The 23712-nt window shown below is 44.6% G+C and overlaps 1 protein-coding gene and 1 pseudogene across 2 annotated transcripts in view; both read left to right on the top strand.

The window, feature by feature from the left end:
• The window catches only part of dock11 (dedicator of cytokinesis 11), a 325211-nt gene that overhangs the window by 149693 nt on the left and 151806 nt on the right, over positions 1-23712 (top strand). For both annotated transcript variants that reach the window (XM_072270403.1, XM_072270404.1), the window contains exons 26-30: positions 1671-1796; positions 7889-7960; positions 8119-8265; positions 9896-9979; positions 13601-13712. In XM_072270403.1, coding sequence (XP_072126504.1) covers positions 1671-1796; positions 7889-7960; positions 8119-8265; positions 9896-9979; positions 13601-13712 — 541 coding nt within the window. The remainder of the gene's footprint in view (positions 1-1670; positions 1797-7888; positions 7961-8118; positions 8266-9895; positions 9980-13600; positions 13713-23712) is intronic.
• On the top strand, positions 14450-19859 carry LOC140204395 (clusterin-like; annotated as a pseudogene).

The following is a 23712-nucleotide window of genomic DNA, read 5'->3' as shown; positions in this document are numbered from 1 at the left end:
CTGTGGGGGAGAAAGAACCTTCCCTTTCCACAGGCTCAACACAATAGGAATTGAGAACAAAGGAACAGGAGCTTAATCATTTGTCGAAGCAACAGGGTGACTAATACAATGCACAATCCTCTGCTTATGTTAGAGAAATTGGAACTAGCTTGGATGGACACCATGGTTGGCATGGACTGGATGTGCCAAAGGGTCTGTATTCATGCTATATTGCTCTATGACTCCGCTCTTTCAAAAATGGTATTAACGGATTTAAGTTGAAAATGAGCACCGAGGTGCAGGTCAAGGAGGATCTAATTGTGTGGCACATCATGTTGGAGGTGTTGAATGACAACTTCTTGCTTCAAACTGAGTGAAAATGGATGTGTGAAGAACCACCTGAAGTTCTCCTTTTCTTAAACGGTTAATGTTTCTGCCAGCTCTTCATTGTGCAGACTTCCATGAGCATCTGGGGTGGCACCATAGCGTAGTTGTTAGCACAATGCTTTTTGGTACTGATGACTCGGGTTCAACTCCCGCTTCTGCCTGTTTGTACGTTTTCTCCAGGTGCTCCGGTTTCCTCCCACATTCCAAAGGTGTACCATTTGGTAGGTTGATTGGTCATTGTAAATTATCCCATGATTAGGCCAGGGCTCAACAGGCTCAAAGAGCCAGAGTGCCTACTCAGTGCTGTATGTCAATTAAAAAAAAATTAGTGTGACAGTGTGTTGGGTATGATTTAGCTAGCAGAAATCTCTCTATGCTGCCTGGATGAGTGTTATTATTGCTGCCTGTGGTTATATAGACCCTTTGGGAACATATACCCTTTGTTGAGTTAATGATTTGGTCAGTCTAAAACCACTAGTAGTTGAAGCTGACGGGGTGATAACAGTCAGTGATGAACCATTTGGGTCTCCAGGAGTAACTACTATGCAGTAGGTCAGTTGCTGCTGTCTCTGGTGACATCCCCAATCCACCTGAAGTTGCAATAAGTTACTGTTATTTTTTTAGTCAATTTGCAACTCTGCTATATTGTTCATGACTGCACCTTATGGCAAATTGCTGTATGGCCATGAGGGGTATTTGAACCACAGGCACCACTGCCTTTTGGCCATGAAATTGTGGATCTCTACTTGGCTTAAGGGCAGAGTTGCTTCAGGATGCGTCTGGTTGGTAGCCAACAAGGTTGTGCTTGAAATTCCAGAGCTGTGCTGAAGCCCATGCACTGCTGATTGGAAGCGGTCTTTTCTCCAGTGAAAGTGTTAATGTGATTGTTCTCTCTCCTCACTGACATGCATACTCGAAGAGGTTAAATGTTCACTGAAAGTACACAGGAACCTAAAGTGATCAGTTCACCCTATGGTGTTAGTTCTGGGCAATGAACATGATAAAGTTTATCTTTGTGATGCAGTATGAAGATGTTTTAAATTTATCCATGACCTTTTTCACCTCCAGACTCAAACAAAATCAAATAAAAATACTGAGCCACAAGTAAGGGGAGTGCTAAAGTCAATGAAGAGTCTTAGTTCATTTCCCTCTGCAGATGTAGCCTGAATTGCTGATTTCCTCCAACATTTTGTGTATGTTGCTCAAATTAAAGTACAGCAGGTTTAGTAAGCAGAAACTGTCAGCAACACTTGTGACAGAGAGTGATGCAGAGGCAGCTGAATCTTTTACTTTTACTTCTTTAGTATGTTTTCAGAACAAACCAGTATGTGACCTCAGAAAACAAGACAACACATGAAGAACTGGCTAAGTCCATCATCACCATCCTGAAACAGTCTGCAGACTTTTTCACAATCAACAAGCTGTTGAAGGTTGGTGCCTCCTCTCTTTTAGAGCTAATGGTGATTGCATCCACCTCCTCAATCCCAAACAAAAATTAATGATAGAAACAATTAACAATTTTCTCTTTGCTTGATTTATCCACTGTAGTGATATCTGTTCATCGAGGGGCACTATGCTGCTAAGCGTCTGGTTCAGACTGCATTTCTCTGCGCAAGTACACGTATGCACAATTGCAGTGAGAAACTTACATAGTACCTACCAAGACACATGGAATCATACATACAACCCGAATTCATAAGAAAAAGATAAATATGAATATGACTTTCTCAAGAAAGAATAAAATTAAGACAAAAAATCAAAGTCCATTTCAAAGTCTTCCACACAGAGATAATCGAACGTTTGGTGGAGTAGCTATCCCTATATCTACTGTTTCAGGCCTACCCTGTTCACATTTACTTTTCGAAGGATACAGCCCTAAATGGATCTAGAAGTCATCTTAACAAGACTTTGTCTTTTATCGGCATGTTATGCTTTGACAGCTCCCCAGACAGCTGTAGGCACACAGCAGGTTCAGTCTCCCAGTGCTGATGGCTGAGTGTCTGTTGGGCATGGCGCGGTAGTGCAGTGGTTAGCACAGTGGTTTACAGTAGTAGCAACCCTGGTTCGATTCCTGCCACTGCCGGCAAGGAGTTTGTACGCGCTCCCCGTGACTGTGTGGTTTTCCTCTGGATGCTCCAGTTTCCTCCCACAGTCCAAAGGTTGTTGGCAGGTTAATTGGTCATTATAAATTGTCCTGTAATGAGGCTATGGGGGATTGAAGGGCTATTCTGTGCTAAATGTGAGGTTATCCACTTTGGTGGCAAAAACAGGAAAACAGATTATTTAAACGCAAACAACAGGAATTCTGCAGATGCTGGAAATTCAAGCAACACACATCAAAGTTGCTGTTGAATGCAGCAGGCCAGACAGCATCTCTAGGAAGAGGTGCAGTCGACGTTTCAGGCCAAGACCCTTCGTCAGGACTAACTGAAGGAAGAGTGAGTAAGGGATTTGAAAGTTGGAGGGGGAGGGGGAGATCCAAAATGATAGAAGACAGGAGGGGGAGGGATAGAGCCAAGAGCTGGACAGGTGATTGGCAAAAGGGGATACGAGAGGATCATGGGACAGGAGGTCCGGGAAGAAAGACAAGGGGGGGGGGGACCCAGAGGATGGGCAAGAGGTATATTCAGAGGGACAGAGGGAGAAAAAGGAGAGTGAGAGAAAGAATGTGTGCATAAAAATAAGTAACAGATGGGGGAGGTGGGGCCTAGCAGAAGTCAGAGAAGTCGATATTCATGCCATCAGATTGGAGGCTACCCAGATGGAATATAAGGTGTTGTTCCTCCAACCTGAGTGTGGCTTCATCTTTACAGTAGAGGAGGCCGTGGATAGACGTGTCAGAATGGGAATGGGATGTGGAATTAAAATGTGTGGCCACTGGGAGATCCTGCTTTCCCTGGCGGACAGAGCGTAGATGTTCAGCAAAGCGGTCTCCCAGTCTGCGTCGGGTCTCACCAATATATAAAAGGCCACATCGGGAGCACCAGACGCAGTATATCACCCCAGTCGACTCACAGGTGAAGTGTTGCCTCACCTGGAAGGACTGTTTGGGGCCCTGAATGGTGGTAAGGGAGGAAGTGTAAGGGCATGTGTAGCACTTGTTCCGCTTACACGGATAAGTGCCAGGAGGGAGATCAGTGGGGAGAGATGGGGGGGGACGAATGGACAAGGGAGTTGTGTAGGGAGCGATCCCTGCGGAATGCAGCGAGGGGGGGGAGAGGGAAAGATATGCTGATTATTATCTGAATGGTGGCCAATTAGGAAAAGGGGAGGTGTAACGAGACCTGGGTGTCATTATACACCAGTCATTGAAAGTGGGCATGCAGGTATAGCAGGCGGTGAAAAAGGCGAATGGTATGCTGGCATTCATAGCAAGAGGATTTGAGTACAGGATCAGGGAGGAACTACTGCAGTTGTACAAGGCCTTGGTGAGACCACACCTGGAATATTGTGTGCAGTTTTGGTCCCCTAATCTGAGGAAAGACATTCTTGCCATAGAGGGAGTACAAAGAAGGTTCACCAGATTGATTCCTGGGATGGCAGGACTTTCATATGATGAAAGACAGGATCAACTAGGCTTATACTCTCTGGAATTTAGAAGATTGAGGGGGGATCTGATTGAAATGTATAAAATTCTAAAGGGATTGGACAGGCTAGTTGCAGGAGGATTGTTCCCGATGTTGGGGAAGTCCAGAACGAGGGGTCACAGTTTGAAGATAAAGGGGAAGCCTTTTAGGACCAAGATGAGCAAAAACTTCTTCACACACAGAGTGGTGAATCCGTGGAATTCTCTGCCACTGGAAACAGTTGAGGCCAGTTCATTGACTATATTTAAGAGGGAGTTAGATATGGCCCTTGTGGCTAAAGGGATGAGGGGGTATGGAGAGAAGGCAGGTACAGGGTTCTGAGTTGGATGATCAGCCATGATCATACTGAATGATGGTGCAGACTCGACGGGCCGAATGGCCTACTCCTGCACCTATTTTCTATGCTTCTATGTATCTCAATAAATGAGTAAAATCAGTAAAAGTAACGGCTAGGACAGAAATCTCACTGGCGATGCTCTGAAAGTCAACGTTCACAAACAAGATCTTATGGTATTCTTGTAATGAAAGTGAGGGAATGACACAGTTACAGCTATAAATTGTCTTTTGTAGCAAGGAATCATGCCTAAAGTGAAGCTACTATTGCACTGGAGGAAATGTGGCTACCAATTTAAAACAAAAACTTGGCTCAAGAGAAAGCAGTGCAGTAGTAAAAAGATAAACTTTGGTAGTAATGTTACTGTAGGGTTAAGTATTACCCTGTGTATTCATAGCCCCTCTTCATGAATATATACTCTGTAGGAAGTTTTATATCTGGCTGAACGATCAGATGAGGCCCCAGTTTCAAGCTATATCACAAGCTTGGCCCATGTGGCACTGCGCCAGTCACACCGGCCCGCATACAGTATGTGTAAGCCTGGATCATGTGCTCATGTAACTGGTGGGAAACGGAAACTTGTGATCTCTAAATCTGAAGCAACAGTGCCATCACTGGACCAGGATGGATATGAGTCAACAACTTGACACTCTCTCACCTTACTGGGCACGGCTAGGATTGTTTAAAACCCTATGTCAGCCCTTGTGAACTTGATGAGTTGCTTGTCCCGTTTGTTTTCCATGTCCTCATTTTCCTTTTGCAGCTTTTTTAAGTGAGAAGAAGTTGGTCAATTTAAAATAAAGGGGAACCATGGAGTGATGGTGAATCTGAAGCTTTGTAATTATGGGTTGGCCTAGGATAATGTCTTGAGGATATTTATAGTTGCTCATTTATCCCTCTGAATCAGAGCTATTTCCAAGGATAGCTGTTTCTTTTCAGCATATCTTAGCTATGGGTAAAGTTGATGGTGATGCTATAAGAGTCCTTATATCCTTAGTGCTAAGCTCTCAGCTGATTTATTTCACCCCAGTGGATGAGAACTTATTTGAGTTTCTGGAGTGCAAGAGTTCATCTCATGCCTTGTGCTTGCCTATCTATCGTGTTCCAGTTCCTGATTCCATTGCAGAGGCTGGATACTGAGAGAAGGCTTGACCATGCAGAAAAACCTGACCTGACCTGTTAATCACAAGAAGGACGTAAGAAATAGGAAAGACTAGGCTATTCAGTCCCCTGCCTCTACCGATTCACTCGCCTATCTCAGTCTCATTTTATACAAACGTAAGGAATAAGATCAGATTATGTTCAATCTAGCATGACTGGAGCCAGAGAGTTAATACAGTTTCTGTTTCTGACCCAGAACTATTCACAGAAACACAGAGAAAAATCTGCAACAGGGTGTGTTGATCCAAATCTGGGGATTAGATAAGATGAGATAAAACTTTATTTATCCCGAAGGAAATTATTGTTGCAAGGCTGCTCAGTCAGAAATATATACTTTAAAATACAAAATGTAAGCATAGAGGTATAAAAAGTAATAGTGCAACGTTCAGATGTGCAATGAAACTATATACTTAAAGAGGAGGAGTTGTAGAGTGTTATAGCCACAGGGAGAAAGGATCTCCTGTGGCATTCAGTGGTACACCTCGGTGGAATCAGTCGGTTACTAAAGCTGCTCCTCTGTTTGTCCAGTAGGTTGTGAGGGGTGAGAGGGATTGTCCATAATGCTCCGTAGCTTCTGCAGCATCCTCCTCTCAGACACAACCACCAGGGAATACAGTTCCACCCCCAGAACGGAACCAGCCTTCCTGATGAGCTTATCAATCATCTTGGTGTCAGCTGCTCTCATCCTGCTGCCCCAGCAGACTAGAACGTAGATTAGAATGCTGGCTGCCACTGAGTCATGGAACATAAGTCCCCGGGGCCTGATAGAATATTCCCCAGGCTGCTTCACGAGGGGAGGGAAGAGATTGCTGAGCCTCTGGCTAGGATCTTTATGTCCTCGTTGTCCACAGGAATGGTACCGGAGGATTGGAGGGAGGCGAATGTTGTCCACTTGTTCAAAAAAGGTAGTAGGGATAGTCCGGGTAATTACAGACCAGTGAGCCTTACGTCTGTGGTGGGAAAGCTGTTGGAAAAGATTCTTAGAGATAGGATCTATGGGCACTTAGAGAATCATGGTCTGATCAGGGACAGTCAGCATGGCTTTGTGAAGGGCAGATCGTGTCTAACAAGCCTGATAGAGTTCTTTGAGGAGGTGACCAGGCATATAGATGAGGGTAGTGGAGTGGATGTGATCTATATGGATTTTAGTAAGGCATTTGACAAGGTTCCACACGGTAGGCTTATTCAGGAACTTAGAAGGCATGGGATCCAGGGAAGTTTGGCCAGGTGGATTCAGAATTGGCTTGCCTGCAGAAGGCAAAGGGTCATGGTGGAGGGAGTACATTCAGATTGAAGGAATGTGACTAGTGATGTCCCACAAGGATCTGTTCTGGGACCTCTACTTTTCGTGATTTTTATTAACGACCTAGATGTCGGGGTAGAAGGGTGGGTTGGCAAGTTCGCAGACGACACAAAAGTTGGTGATGTTGTGGATAGTGTAGAGGATTGTCGAAGATTGCAGAGAAGCATTGATAGGATGCAGAAGTGGGCTGAGAAGTGGCAGATGGAGTTCAACCCAGAGAAGTGTGCGGTGGTACACTTTGGAAGGACAAACTCCAAGGCAGAGTACAAAGCAAATGGCAGGATACTTGGTAGTGTGGAGGAGCAGAGAGATCTGGGGGTACATGACCACAGATCCCTGAAAGTTGCCTGACAGGTGGATAGGGTAGTTGAGAAAGCTTATGGGTGTTCACTTTCATAAATCGAGGGATAGAGTTTAAGAGTCATGAGGTAATGATGCAGCTCTATAAAACCCTGGTTAGGCCACACTTGGAGTACTGTGTCCAGTTCTGGTTGCCTCACTATAGGAAGAATGTGGAAGCATTGGAAAGGTACAGAGGAGATATACCAGGATGCTGCCTGGTTTAGAGACTATGGATTATGATCAGAGATTAAGGGAGCTAGCTAGGGCTTTACTCTTTGGAGAGAAGGAGGATGAGAGGAGACATGATAGAGGTATACAAGATATTAAGAGGAACAGATGGAGTGGACAGCCAGCGCCTCTTCCCCAGGGCACCACTGTTCAATACAAGAGTACATGGCTTTAATGTAAGGGGTGGGAAGTTCAAGGGGGATATTAGAGGAAGGTTTTTTACTCAGAGAGTGGTTGGTGCGTGGAATGCACTGCCTGAATCAGTGGTGGAGGCAGATACACTAGTGAAATTAAGAGACTACTAGACAGGTATATGGATGAATTTAAGATGGGGGGGTTATATGGGAGGCAGGGTTTAAGGGTCAGCACAACAATGTGGGTCGAAGGGCCTGTACTGTGCTGTACTATTCTATCTATCTATCCACAGCATACTACTGCAGATGTTAAATATCCATTTATACTCAAAATATTATCCAGGCCCAGAAAAGGCCACCCAAATATAATGTTTGAAGCAAATGTGTAATGAAGGAAGGTACTTTGCTGAGCAAATCTTATTTAATCTTCCAGCATTCGTGGTTTTTCTTTGACCTGTTGATAAAGTCAATGGTCCTGTACTTGATTGAGAAGAATAAAATGAAGGTAAGCTAGATCTCTTTATTCAGCAGGTAATAAGGGATTGTTCAATGTTACTGAATACAGAACTATTTTGATCTTTCCTCGACTGTTTTCTGACTGCAATATGTGGTTAACTGCACTTCTTACTTGTTTTAGTCCAATTTCTGACTCTGTGTTTCCAGCTTCCCAGAACGGAGAGATTCCCAGACTGTTATCATCACACTGTGCACTCACTACTTCTTGCAATTGTTCCCCATGTTAATTTGAGATATGGGGAAATTCCAAAAGAATCCAGGAATATAAACATCAGCTGGGCTCATTTTATGAAGGTCAGTAAAAGAGAAACTCTTTGTGCTGTAGCTGATTTTGTTTGAAACTCGGTCATGAGTTGCTTTGAGAATGCCTGTCAGGGCATCTTTCTCACTCTCTGTGTGATGATTGAATACTGCTGAGTTTATCCCAGCATTTGTTATTCGCTTGTGTTTTAAGTCACTCACTTTTAAATCCTGGAACTCCCTCCCTATGACGATTGTGGGTATACCCACGCCCCGAGGAGTGCAGCAGTTCACAACTGCCTTCTCAATGGACACGAGGGATGGGTAAAGAATTACCAACACAAGCATCTTCCCCCTTCCTTCTCAATCCCGATGAAGAGTCTCAGCCCGAAAAGTCGCCTATCTGTTCATCTCCATGGATGCTGCCTGACCTGCTGAGTTCCTCCAGCATTTTGCATGTGTTGTCACGGGTAGTGAACTATTTTCTCAGCTTGTGAAGACATTCTTCTCAAATGAATAAAAGCTAATACTTGTGGACGAGAGTCCATTCCCATTCTGCTCAACTCCACTGCTTTCCACACTCTGTCCTACACCTGTGCCTTCATTGTCCCAGCAAACTGCTTACTTAAATAATGTTTGTATCCACCCTTGCTCGTAAATATTATTTTTGTGTCAATTGCTCCATGTACCCAAATTCACCAACATCACTCCCGTTAGTTTGACCCATAATGGAACAGGCACAGGAGCAGGTACGATCCTCAAGAATGTTGCTCATTTCAGAAAAACCAACCTCATTACATCACTCAATATAGGTGGCTATTTTTGATTTAAAACTTTACCTTGTTATTGACAGTGGAAAGGGAGGAAGGGTTCGCTGGCTGGACGTGAAGTTGGAGATAACCATCATATGATGAAATCTCCCAATGTCCTCCAAAAAGAGTTAGTGACCCTGCCCAACCCTTGAAGTCAGGATAATGACCTGCCCTGAAGTGGCCCAATGTCAGGTCATTCCTGAGAACAGAAGGATGAAGACATGCTGTAACTTCAGTGCCTTGTGTAAATACTCAAGTTACATTCAGAGATTTGAAGGTGCTCATAGAATCTCTCAGAAGGCTAAGATCAGCTGTTGCATGTCATTGTCGGAGAATCATACTGCTTCAGGCTCTGAGCATTGTTGACAAGGCCAGCATATATTGTCTATCTTTAGCTGCTCCTTGAGAAGGTGTGGCGAGCTGCTCCGTGACATTGCTAGTTTGGTGAAGACACTCCAACACTGCAGATGGGCAGGGAGCTGAAAGATTTCAACCCAACAAGAATGAGGAAGCAGCAATGTGTTTCCAGCTGGTGAAGTGGAGGAGAAGCTGCAGGAGCTTCACACTTTAGTTCAAACTAACGGGAGTGATGGCAGGGAGTTTGGGTACATGGAGTGATTGGCACAAAATTAAACTTTGTCATTCCTGGTGGTAGATGACACAAATGCTGACAAAGTAGCCTGGAATAAATACAGTGCATTTTGTGGATAGTGCGCCCTGGAAGCCACTGTGCATTGATGGTGGAGAAAGTGAATGTTGAGGGTGGTGGATAGGTTGCCAGTCAAGCGGGCTACTTTGTCCCAGATAGTGTATACCACATGGTGAAGCATCTAATCTCGTAACTTCATAACTCACACATTGCTCATTCACAGCGGAGTTTGACACTGATGGACAGAGGATTTATCTTCAACCTAATAACTGACTACGTCAACTGCTTCTCTCCCAAGGATTCAAAGGTGAGATTCGTTCTTCATTGACAGCATGGTCTGGCAATGTTGTCTTTGCTTTGTCTGGTGGTCTCAGGAATTATTTAATTTGCTGGCTGGTGTGTCAATGGAAGTAAGCAGAGTAGGTAGATTGTAATATCAGCTGTTCACATTGTAGCATAGAGCCACACGTAATGCACCCTTTAGACCTCATCTAGTGAACACATTCAACAATAGGAAGGACAATTCCTCCCATTTACTAATGCAATTCCAATGGATCACCAACTACTTGTGGGTCAGTGGCTGATTGAATCCCACAGGCTGCCAGTATATCTGTACACTTGCTTTGTTTGCTCACCTTGGCCTGTTAAGGTGGTTGAAGTCTCTAATAAATGGTGGGAGAGGCACCAAGGGACCTTCTCCTGGATTTGGAGGGATTTTGATCAAAGAGAGTGAGTAGACTTTCTCCTGGGATTCAAGATGTCTCCAAGAGTGAACAGAGCAGAACAATCTGTGGAAAGGGGGGCCCTCAGCAGCCCCGGTAAAGTTAGCTAATATCTAACCTTGGGGAGGAGTGTTGACCAAGATGTTGGTCGGTCTGTAGGAAATCCATGGAAGTACACAGCTGCCTTGCCCACAGCCTCACTATGCTTTGCTGAGTGCCCCCGTGTCCTGGAAAAATTTGCAATAATACTGCCCTTCATTGCAGGAGAGATCTATGCTCAGTTGATGGAGCATGGAGCACTGCAGTGCTGCGCTGACAGGGAAACAACCAGGGGTCAGCTGGTAATATGGAGAAACCAACAGGGGTTCCTCTCCCTCAGTGCTCTGCTTGAGTGTGACTACCTTGCATCCGGCATCCTGCCAGCCATCACGGTTGCTCAGTCTGCAGCTCATGGCTACAGTTTTCTGTGTTTTGAGTCACGAAGGAGCAAAGGATGGCCAGTGTGGGCAGCTTGCGGTAATTCCCCTGTTACCACACAGCACAGGAAGGATGCTGGATCAGGAGTAGGCCATTCAGCCCTTCAGTCCTAATCTGCCAGTCAACAACGTCATGGCTGATCTAACAGCTCAGCACCATTCTCTCCAAATCCCTTGACTCACTTAACATTCAGAATCTCCACAGCCTAAGGGCAGAGATTTCTAAAGATTGACCCCTGTCTGAGCCAAGAAGGGCCTTCCTGTCTTAGTCATAATTGGCTAACCCTTATTTTCAGAATGTGATCCTTGGATTTAGATTGCTCCACCAGTGAAAAACATTCCCCTTGCAACAAGCCCTTCAGTGTTTGAATAAGATCATCCCGCACTCCTCTGATCTCTGAGGTTTGCAGCCCTCCTCGGTTCCACAGTGCAATTCGTATTTGGATTCGGATTTATTTGTTTATACATGTACATTGAAACATATAGTGAACTGCGTTGCTTGCATTAACAACCAACGCGACCTGCCGATGTAACGGGGGCAGCTTTCATGTGTCGCCACACCTTCCAGCACTGACACAGCATGCCCACGATGCTCAGCACAACAACACAGAACACAGCAAGCAGCCAAGCAGCAGCAGCAAAGCAAGCCCATTTCCCCCCAGTGCATATACATAGTCCTCCAACCCCAGGACAGGCCGCTTTCGTCCTCCAATAGACCTGTAGATTCACAGACCTTGGGCTTTGACTTTCCCAGCAGATCCACAGAGCCTTGCAGGCCCAGGCTTCCACAGACCTTTTGATCATTCTTTGTGCTCCGATCTTTGGTTTTTGACCCCAGGACTTGTTGATGATAATGAATGAGGACCCTGAACACTGGTAGGCCTCAAACTCCGGACTTGCCGAAGAGGGGACCTGGAACACTAAGCATTGAACTCCAGACGTGCCGACCCTTAAACCTATAGGGTCATGGGTTTTTGTGCCTCCTGCCTGTACAGAACTTTGGTCCCGGAACCCAATGACAACTCAGTGACCTGGGGTTGGGGAGTGTGGGTCGGTCACCAGCCCTCGTCCTCACTGGTTTGGCACAACCTCAGAATAGAGGTACGTCCATTTAAAACAGAAATGAGGAGGAATTTCTTTAGCCAGTGGGTAATAAATCTGAGGAATTCATTGCCACAGCTGTGGAGGCCAAGTCACTAAGTATATTTAAAGCAGAAGTTGACAAGTTCTTGATTATTCAAGGCAACAAAAGGTTATGGGGAGAAGGCAGGAGAATGGGGTTGAGAAGGATAACTTTAAATCAGCCATGATGGAATGGTGGAGCAGACCTGATGAGCCGAATGGTGTAATTCTGCTCCAAAATCTCATGGTCTTGTGGTCTGTTGGCCCAACGTCTACCCATGGATCTCCCTCATCTGCATTGCTGGCCTTTGAATTCACATTGGAGGATTGGACTCCAGCCTATATCCCTATTCCTAAACCATTACCTGACCCCTAACTCTTCACTCAGTCCCTCCTTCCTTCCTCCCTCCCACCGTCCCACCTGGAGGCCCCAAAGCCAACGCAAGCTCAATATTCCAAGTCAGATGTCAGCTACTGGTTCCAGTTTGTGCCTAACCCCCATGTGGTTTCGGGAGGCCTGGAGATGCTGTCAACATTGGAGCATGAATTTTCCTGGCCTGCAGTGTTTTGGGAGTGGAGTTCAAGCAGCTGTAGGAGACCAGACCGCACCATCTCCACATGAAAGGCTGATGGACAACAGGGATTGAGCTGGTGCGGAAGTAGTGGTGGGAAGACTGGTGTATTCTCCTGTAGGGGGCAGCAGTTTCTTAGAAGTCAGTACACCCCCTGCGAAGATGGCACCTCACCCATCCTCGATATGACTGTCTGCAGTTGTTACAGGCAAAGCTGGCATCAGTTGGGTATCTCCACTTGCATTAAAGTGTATGGAAGATACCCTCATATGCTCTGGACCAGTTCTAGGGTTTTTAATCAGCGGTCAGGCAGAAGCTACTGAACATGCTCAAGTTCTGGGAGTCTGCAGCCTTCTGGATAACACACTGAGCTTCAGTGATGCAGTTTGGGTTTGGGACTGGCTGTTGAGAGGCCTGAGTGAGTCACTGCAGTGCATCCTGTAGTTGTAGTGTTAGTGGAGGGAGTTAATGTTTTGGGTGTGGATGAGTGTCCAAAATTGGATTGGGTTTCTTGAGTATTAATGGAGCACTCAATGGTGTTTCAAAGCCCTTTGACTAGGCTGTGCATGCTCATGGTGCCAGATTCTGAACAAGGCGACGTGTCTGAGCCGCAGCTACAGGCCCCAGAAGTCTGATGGCTTCTGTGAGTCCTACAGTAAAAGCTGAAATGTTAGATTTATCCATATTTGTGCTTGTGGGCATTCACCATTTCCCTGTTCATCCACCCTACCCCACAGGCAGATACTGACTCCAGACTGGTACCTAAATAACATGGCATCGTCACCATCTATTAAGTTGGGCAATAACTCCTTGCCCTTACTTGCTCCTCCTGTTTTGTGGCCTAGTCACAATTGCTGGCTGTCCCAAAAAAAGGCAAAAAGCGCTTGTACTGTTCTCCACCACCCCCCCCCCACCCCGGTATTGATTTATCCTGAACTGCTCCACCCCAGAGCAGCTCCTTTTTACTCACGAATACTTAATGGTGAAGACTAACTGATTGTTGCAATCATGTTCCCATCAACTCTCTCCTCATCAGGCACTCATCGAGTACAAGCTGGATTTCCTGCAAATCATCTGCAACCATGAACACTTCATCCCTCTGAACTTGCCAATGTCCTTTGTGAAGAGCAGACTCCAAAGGATGCAAGGTACGGTAGAACAATCCCCATTTGTTCTTCTTAAACTCCAAAGGCTGAAATTCTCTCTGCAGGAAAGCTCAAATCCCTTAAACCTGTAAAAAATTGTGTCCATTACTTTGTCCATATGTACTGTATATGTGTATATACACACACAATATGTTTTAACATGAACACATGAATATGACGTGTCTGATAAACATGTACTGTAGCTTAGTGCTCCATCAGTGGGCATAACATTAGAATGTTTGGTAATTCTCGCATCAGGTCGTCACAAGACATTTTGCTCTCGAAACTTGATCTTCATTCTTTGAAATGCCACCCTCCTCCCATCTTGCTCAGCCCCCTTCCACCTCTCATTCTGCCCTTTGAAGGCCCATACTCAGCAACAAACCTTCCCCTTCCTTCTTCCTCTCAGTCCTCTTCGAATTTCTCCCATACCTGTCAGGCCTTGCTTGCCCTGCTGTACTTGCCCAAATGGGTGCTAGATGGTCAGCCACAGACCCTATATGCAGAGCGGCCTGCTTCTGTTCTATTTGACTCTCACTCCTCATACTCCATTTCCCCTCCTTTCCCTCAGCCCATTCCCCACCTGAATCTCTTCCATACATCCTCCAGCCACCCTTTCCCCTTCATGACCCTGTCCCTGGGATGCATAGCTTGCACAGTAATCTGTAGATAATGGGCTTCTGACCTGCCTGCTCACACTGTCTCTCAAATATTGCATGGACAGTGGACAATGTTCGAGAATGATCTCAATGAGCATGCTGCAGGTGAGAAGGATGCACAGATGTTCCTTCGTTATTCATAGGTACTTTCAGCAGTCTGTGAGCGCAAATGGAGTTAACTCATATTAACAGATTCTGTGTTGAAATTAATCAGAAGCTTACTGTTGTGAAGATATGAGAGACTGCAGAGGCTGGAATCTGGAGCAAGAAGCAATGTGCTGGAGGAGCTCAAAGGCCTGAAATGTTGACAACTTCTTTCTTCCACATTTGCTACATGACTCAATGAGTTCCTCCTGCGGATTGTTTGTTGCTTGATGCTGGGAATCATTCTCTGCTGTTGTGAGACAAAGAGTATGTCACTCTTTATGATTTGAGCTGTAGTGGGTTGGGCACAATCAGATTTAAATTCATTGGAGCATAGTCAACAGGGTAACCTTACTGAGATATAGTAAAATTCTTTCTCTGTCTGGCTCCCTGCTCTGTCTCCTGTGTGTGTGTGTGTGTGTGTGTGTGTGTGTGTGTTTGTGTGTGTGTGGCGGGGGGGGGGGGGCAGGTGTTGGTTCTATCTGTCTCTGTCTCTCTGTATCTCCCTGGCTGAATTTCTCCCTGAAGTGAATCAAGGCACATTGTTAGTCCATCCCCCACCCACAGTCAAACGGAAATGGGGAACAGGAAGCTCATTTCCAACCTTGACATCACAGGGCAATGAAAAAGTTGCACTGGGATGTCTCAGCATGAGTATTTTAAATGACACAAAGCTGCCCATCAATTGTGGACCATTATACTTAGTGCTGCTGAGTTGCTGGCCCATTGTGGTAGCTCGGCTTGTCAAAGGAGATGGCATTGTGGAGAGGTTTTGTCTGGCTACCAGATGTTACATGCCTTTGAAACTTGCTCTTGTATCTGGAGTGTTTTGTTTTTGTAATTATTTTTGGGTCAATGATCTCATCAGAGTCTGCTGCACACAGAGTGTTTTGTCATCTGAGGGACAAGCTGTGCATTCACTGAGCTTCCTATTAGATGAGTGGTAGCACGTCGAGGAAAAAGCTGAAGCTAGTTGGGACTAGGTCTCGGTTTTTGTAACGCAGGGACTCCCAACCTTTTTATGCCATGGACTGGACCTCTACCATTAACCCATGGGGTGGGGGGTGTCCGTGGACCCTAGGTTTAGAACTGCTGGTGTAACACCTTTATTGACATTTTGAAACTCAGAAAATGAGTGACAGAGACCAAAATCCATATTTTCTTTTGCTTTTTGAAGACTGTGGGAAGTCTCCCTTGATAACCCTGCATCTAGAACATGAGGTTTTGATACCTGACTATTTTGTGCTTGTCACTTACAGCTTAAACTGTCAGTGATTAACTGAGCATCACCAATAATACCTTTCATCAGCTGACTGATGAATAAGTGGCATTGCAGGAATTAGCTGAGTTGAATGTCGTCTTTGTTTTGTGGGCAGGACGTAGCTGGTTGATTTTTCCATTGCTTCATTAATGTTATGGCCACAGTGCAGCAGTAAGTTTTTGCAGTTCAGAGCTTCAGTGCCGCATATGCACGTTGTTGTATCTTCTACACTCAGCCATTTTGTTTTGCTGCAATGCAGATTACCAGCCCTCTGTAATGGTTTGGATCTATGGATCTAGGACAGAGATCCAGAAGGAGCAACCATTAACTACCTCTAGTTGCAAATCCGTCAGCCTTGCTTTTCCCACTCATTGCTGTCAACGACAAAGACTGAAGGCCCAGGGGTGGCCTGTCCGGGATTTGGTGGCCTATCTGAGTGTGTGAGTAGGTGTGTGGCTGGAAGGGGTAGGAAAGGGGCTTGTTTTGCTGTTGTTGTTCTGTGAAAAATTGTGGGTATGCAATGTTTTGTGCTGGAGTGTGTGGCAACACTCGCATAAATATGTCTTCAGCCCATATTTGGTTGTTTTCCTGTTTGTTAACACAAATGACACATTTCACAGCATGTTCCAACGTACATGTCATAAAATAAATCTGAATCTGAGCTCTGCCTTCCCAAGGGTCAGGATTAATTGTCAACCACTAGGGCTTCAGAATTTTGATTGCAGGATTACTGAGATCTGCCTTTTGCAAGGTACTCTTGTTCACCATGCATCATCCTTCAGTGTTGTTTTGCCACATTGGCCGTGCAGTTTTAAATGCGCCTGCTATGGCCCTCTCACCAAATTAGAATTCATTCTTTCATTGATGATAATGGCAGAGTTCGGGATACCCTTGTGCTCTGCAGGCCAGCTGGTATCTACAGAGAGAGATTTGACGTGAAAGGGTAACTGTTTCTCCCCCTGCAGATGCTGGCCAAACTGCTAGGATTTCCAGCATTCCCTGTTTCTATTGGAGATGTATGATTGTGACGACAGTAGGTGGCATTCATCAGAAGGTTTATTTGCCCCTCTGAACCTTGTTGCCATGAAATGGCATTGACCGACGATGACAGCTGCTGGGGCCAATCTCTCCTGACCATGGGAATGGTAAGAGGAGGGGAAATTCCACCTTATTTATGACCTCTCCCCCACCCATTCCATCTGTCCATCACCCACACACTCCATTCACTGAGTCCCCTCTCCCCGCTGTTCCCACCAGACCACAATCATTTGTCTCTACTCATCACCTTCCTTTCTTATCAGATTCCAACTCCTGCAGGCCTTTGCTCTCTCCTCCAAAGCCTCCCAGTTTCCGTCACTGTCTCTGCTCCTCTGTCCTCCAGTTGGTCCACCTGTCCATCAACCCTTCCTTGTCTCATTCCACCAATTGCTGGCCTGTTCTTACCCGTCATCTCGTTTTAACTCTTTCAGTCCAGGTGCAGTATCTCAACTCACAGATGTAGTCTGATCTGCTGAGTTCCTACAGCAGTTCTTTTTTTTTGCTCCTGTGTACAAAGCAGTTCCCCAATTTCAGCAGCATTCTCAGATGCTTGTGCAGAGGATGTAGCATAAGCAGCCTGACAGGCCACGTCTGTGTCACCACTAAATCTACTGCCAAAGTAGATGCTGGCTCTTCAGCACTTGCAGTCCTTGGCTACTGAAGTTTACCCCGCAATGGCAGGAAATTCAGGAGGGAGTTGATAAGCATGTGAGAGACAATGGGTTACAGGAAAATAAATGGAAGAATAAGATTGAATGGATTGCTCTAAGAGACAACATAGATTCAAAGGTTGAATGGTCTCCTATGTTGTTAGGTAATGTGAAAAGTATCTACTCAGTATTTCAGGTTGCCAGCTCTTCAATCTTGTCTCTTCCACTGCCACTCAGCGTCATCCCGAGTTTGGGAGGGTTCCGTCCCAGACGAGTTTGGGAGTGATTCACAAACTTCAGAGATAAAGTTTCTCTGTGTATTTCCTCCATTCTTTGCTGCAATTATAGGGAGAATAAACACTCTTTGTTTCTTATAAGGAAATGCAGCTCAAATCAAGATGCTGATAAAACCACTCCTTGTGACTTTGCCAAGGGAGGTGTTTTAGTTTGTGGAGATAAATTTTCACTTCTAAAAGGAGCTGGTTCTTGATGTAACACACACATAATGCTGGAGGAACTCAGCAGGCCAGGCATCACCTATGGAGAAGAGTACAGTTGGAGTTTTGGGCTGAGACCCTTCAGCAGGACTGGTGAAAAAGGATGAGGAGTCAGCCAGAATGTGAGGGGAGGGGAGGAGAAACTCAAGATGATAGGTGAAACTGGGAGGGGGAGGGATGAAGAAAAGAGCTGGGAAGTTGATTAATGAAAGAGATACAGGGCTGGAGAAGGCAGAATCGAATAGGAGAGGACAGGCCATAGAAGAAAGAAAAAGTGAGAGGAGCATTAGAGGGAGGTGATGGACAGGCAAGGAGATAAGGTGAGAGAGGGAAAAGGGGATAGGGAATAGAGAGGGGGGCCATTACTGGAAGTTTGAGAAATTGATGTTCATGCCATCTGGTTGGAGGTTACCCAGACAGAACATAAGGTGTTGCTCCTCCATCCTGAGTGTGGCTTCATCACGACAATGGAGGAGAGCATGGATGGACATATCGGAATGGGAAATGGAATTAAAATGGGTGGCCACTGGGAGTTCCCGCTTTTTCTGGTGGACGGAATGCAGGTACTTGGTGAAGCAGTCTTCCAATCTATGTTGGGTCTCACCAGTATACAAGAGGCCACACCAGGAGCAGTGGATACAATAGATGACCTCAACAGACTCACAGATGAAGTGTCACCTCAACTGCTAGGACTGTTTGGGCCCTGAATAGTAGTGAGGGAGGTGGTGTAGGGGCAGGTGTAGCACTTGTCATGTATTATTTTTTTTTAAAAAAAAGGAAGCTCTTTTGGATGCTGAAGAAGAGCAGAGAAAACTGAAGGAAGCTGAGCAATGTCAACTCAGGGAGTCTCTGTGGGATGAATGGGAGGCCTGTTTGAAGTAAACGTGCACACAATTCTACTCGAGGGTTTGCAGCAGAGGCTTCAAGACTGTTGAAAAAGTGGAAAAAATCTTCAGCGAAATACTGGTAGTCTCTTTTTGGGTTAATGTTGAGAGAATAGACTCTTTGAAGGAGAAGAATGAAGACAGTAAAAGTATGAAGACATGATGAATTGTTCAAAGAGAACGCAGGTGCCTTCGAAGCTATGGATAAATAGACTGATAGTCCCTCAGTGGCATTGTATTTTTCTTGTTTCCAGGTTACTTCTTTCCCCATTTTAGAACCAGCACCTATGATGGCCATGGAATGCTTTCCTCGTTCTTTGACGTAACTCATGGGATGTTTGAGAAATTCCATAAAACCATGCATGATCCCAAATTAAATCCAGAACAGTTTCCTGAGAGAGAAAAGGAAAATGAGACAAAATCACCAGATGAAAAAGATCAATTCACCTGTCGTGAAATGTGTCAGAACTCTTCTGGCTACATGAAGCTTTCGAACAGGTGTGAGAAGTGCAGCAAACTCATGTCCTTGGACTCCTTTGTAGATCACAAACCTTTATGAAATGCATTTGAAAAATCTCTCATAATGGTAGAAAACTTTGCAGAAAGATATTACAATCTAATGGAAGATTGTCAAGAATGCATGAAAAATAAAACAAAGGAGATTTGTTGGACGGATGTCCAAATTGGCAAATTATACAAAAAGCTCAGATGGGCTTTTCAGAAGTAAAGCCATAATGCTAAGATGAGAAAGCAACATCAGTGCGTCCAGCAATTCTGATACCGATGTCACTGTCCAGATACTTGATTCACCTCCATTGACTTTCACCATCCCAGGATTTGACTGGGATGATCCAGAGCTCTCAGATATATTGACAAAAAAATCAGTGGACCTCTACAACAAGAGGAAGATTGGAAGTCCTACCAACACATCAGCTTAGAAACTATAGAAGCGTGAATGGAACAGATACTTGGTTCACTTGCTTCGAAGACTGCTTCTGTAAACGTTTTAGCGGGTAGCAAATCAGTTTATAGAACAAAGCTACTGAAAATCTTCTGCACCAATGTTGCTGGTCTACTGCACTGCTGCCATTTAACATGGACTATTAATAAACGCTATTGGAAGCAAAAAAAAACATGAAAACAGGACCACCCCTTCGTGGTCTCGATCTGCAACGCTCACTTTTTGGCATCTTTTATGAACGTCAGCAGTCGGTCGTGGGAAAACTAAATTTAGTGCCCTGTGTGTGTGGACTGAGTGGTTTAACACATCTCACAGGCTTGTCTCGACAGGACTGTATGCTGATTCATGCTTTGCCAGAGCCAAGCACTCAAGACACTTGACTAGAGCTGTTAGGACTAACCGTAATCCTGCAAGTTGACACATAATCTGAAGACTGTGTGGGCGATAAAAAGATTCTTGGAAAGTGCAATAGCCAGGATAGTGATAGTGTTTCAAGGGCAGAACATACTTACTTTATACTTATACTATTGTCGCCAAACAATTGATACTAGAACGTACAATCATCTCAGCGATATTTGATTCTGCGCTTCTCTCTCCCTGGAGTACAAATCGATAGTAAATATCAAAAATTTAAGTAATAAATCCTAAATAGAAAAGGGAAAGTAAGGTAGTGCAAAAAAACTGAGAGGCAGGTCTGGATATTTGGAGGATATGGCCCAGATCCGGGTCAGGATCCGTTCAGCAGTCTTATCACAGTTGGAAAGAAGCTGTTCCCAAATCTGGCCGTATGAGTCTTCAAGCTCCTGAGCCTTCTCCTGGAGGGAAGAGGGACGAAAAGTGTGTTGGCTGGGTGGGTCATGTCCTTGATCACCCTGGCAGTACTGCTCCAACAGCGTGCGGTGTAAAGTGAGTCCAAGGACGGAAGGTTGGTTTGTGTGATGTGCTGTGCTGTGTTCACGATCTTCTGCAGCTTCTTCTAGTCTTGGACAGGACAACTTCCATACCAGGTTGTGATGCACCCTAGAAGAATGCTTTCTACGGTGCATCTATAAAAATTAGTGAGGGTTTTAAGGGACAGGCCAAACTTCTTTAGCTTTCTCAGGAAGTAAAGGTGCTGGTGGGCCTTCTTGGCAGTGGACTCTGCTTGGTTGGACCAAGTCAGGTCATTTGTGATATTGACCCTGGGGAACTTAAAGCTTTCGACCTGTTCCACTTGCGCACCACCGATGTAAATGGGGTCGTGCGGTCCGCTACTCCTTCTGAAGTCAACAACCAATAACTTACTTTCTGAGATAATTTTGAAGGATTTCCTTGGATCTGGATCAGTGTGTAAATATATGCTAAAAAATCACATGTCATTTAATTTCATTCAAAATTGTTGCTTCCATTTGCAGGGGCAATTAATTTTATCTCCATTTCCCATTAAAATTAAATTCATTAATTTTGTATGCTCTTACCATTTAGTTGAAGAAAAATCAATTATTTTTTTCAATTTCACTTGTTGACAGCACCCTTCCTTCAATTTCAAAATTTGTGTCGCATCAGGATTCAGCACTGACTGAATTGCTTCATGGACCAATGTTTAAAATTGTTTTTATTTATTCATCTGTTGAGAACAAGTGAAACTAGAAAGGCCACCACTTCTTGCCCATTACAACATTTAAAAGTTAACCATTGGTAGGCCTGGAATCACTTACTGTCCAGATTTTTAGTGAACCAGAATTTTTTTAACAAAATTCCAGTTATTGTATGGTCATTGTAACAAGACTAGTTTTTTTTTTTGGTGGGTGGAAGAATAATTCCCAGAATATTATAGAGTTGCCATGCTGGGATTTGAAACGTGATCTCTGGATAGTTCGTCCAGCTTTCTATGTTACTAATCCATTAACTTGTTCTCTAACAGAAAGTAGTTTAAAAACCAACCAGCTTGTCACATGGAGTCACATATATATATATATATATATTTACAGCACAGAAATTGGTCATTCAGCCCATTACAGCTATGCTAACTTTTTGACATCTACACCAATTCCAATTTGCCCAAAAATTTATTTGACACCTAATACACTTTGAGTGGCATAGTGGATCAGTTAGTAGAACTGTTATCTCATGTCTCCAGAGGCACTTGGTTTGAATCCTGACCTTTGGTGCTGACTGTGGGATGTTTGCACATTTTCCCTGTGACTGTGTGAGTTTCTCCCACATTCCAGATGAGCTGTTAGAAAACTGATTGCCTAAGGTAAATTGCCCCTATTAGGTCATAGTTGGAATCTGGGTGAGTTCATGGGAATGTAAAGAGAATATAAGTTCAAAGTATATTTATTATCAAAGTACTTATATATCACCATATACATTCCTGAGATTCATGTTCCTGTGGTCACACCCAGCAAATTTATAGAATAGTAACTCTAACAGGGTCAATGAAAGATCAACTAGAGTGCAGAAGACAACAAACTCTGCAAATGCAAATATAAATACATAGCAATAAATAACGACGGCATGAGGTAACAAGATAGAGTCCTTAAAGTGAGACAATCAGTGTGGGAACACCTCAACGAATGGGCAAGTGAGAGTAGTGATCCTGTTCGTTCAAGGGCCAAATAGTTGAGGGGTAGTAAATGTTCTTGAACCCGGGGGTGTGAGTCCTGAGGCCCTTGTACTTTCTACCTGATGGCAATAGCGAGAAGAGAGCATGGCCTGGATGGTAAGGATCTCTGATGATGGATGCTGCTGGAATTCCTCTGACAGCATTTCTGTGTATGTAAATTGATCACTGTAGTTGATTGTTGCTACAAACTGAGTGGGCTAAAGAGCTGGACTCTATCCTGTATGACTTTATAACTACATTATTACCTGTTGCTTTTCATTGAAGTGTGCTCTTGGAACATTAGTCCAGACTCTCAGATTACAAGTGAATAACCTGTTTCCAGTACAACTGGTATTTTTCTCTCTCCTCGCCCCCACCCCCACCCATTTGGCCTATTGAGTGCTCCGCCATTCAATCATGGCTGATCCTTTTTCTCCCCCTCCTCAGCCCTATGCCCTACTCCCCAGTCTTCTCCCCATAACCTGCGATGCCATGGCCAATCAAGAACCTATCAGTCTCTACTTTAAATACACCCAGTGACCTGGCCTCCACAGCTGCCTGAGGTAACATATTCTACAAATTCAGCACCCTTAGGCTAAAGAAATTTCTCTGCATCTCCGTTTTAAATGAACACCCCTCTATCCTGAGGCTGTGCCCTCTTGTCCCAGCTCTTGTATTCTAGACCTCTTGAAATGAATGCTAACATTTCATTTGCCTTCCTCACCACTGACTCAACCTGCAAGTTAACCTTTAGGGTGTTCCGCACAAGAACTCCCAACTCTCTTTGCATCTCTGATTTTTGGATTTCCTCCCAGTTTAGAAAATAGTCTGCACATTTATTTCTTCTACCAAAGTGCATGACCGTGCATTTTCCAATGTTTGCCTCCTTCTTACCCACTCTCCTAATCTGTCTAAGTCCTTCTGCAGCCTACCTGTTGCCTCAACACTACCTACCCCTCCACCAATCTTCATATCATCTGCAAACTTGGCAGCAAAGCCATCTATTTCATCATTTAACTCACTGATATACAGCATAAAAAGCAGTCCCAACACTGACCCCTGCAGAACACCATTAGTCACTGGCAGCCAACCAGAAAAGGATCCTTTCATTCCCACTCATTGCCTCCTACCAATCAGCCAATGCTCTAACCATGCTAGTAATGTTCCTTGATACCATTGGCTCTTAACTTGGTAAGCAGCTTCATGTGTGGCACTTGTCAAAAGCCTTCTATCTATCCTACTTGTAATCTCCTCAAAGAATTCCAACAGGTTCATCAGGCAGAATTTACTTTCTCTCTATCAGATTTCTAGTTGAACTCAAT

Source organism: Mobula birostris, chromosome 10, assembly GCF_030028105.1.
Source record: "Mobula birostris isolate sMobBir1 chromosome 10, sMobBir1.hap1, whole genome shotgun sequence".
Classification (NCBI taxonomy): domain Eukaryota; kingdom Metazoa; phylum Chordata; class Chondrichthyes; order Myliobatiformes; family Myliobatidae; genus Mobula; species Mobula birostris.
The sequence above is the reverse complement of the archived record's forward strand: the minus strand, read 5'-3'. Positions and strand labels throughout refer to the sequence as shown.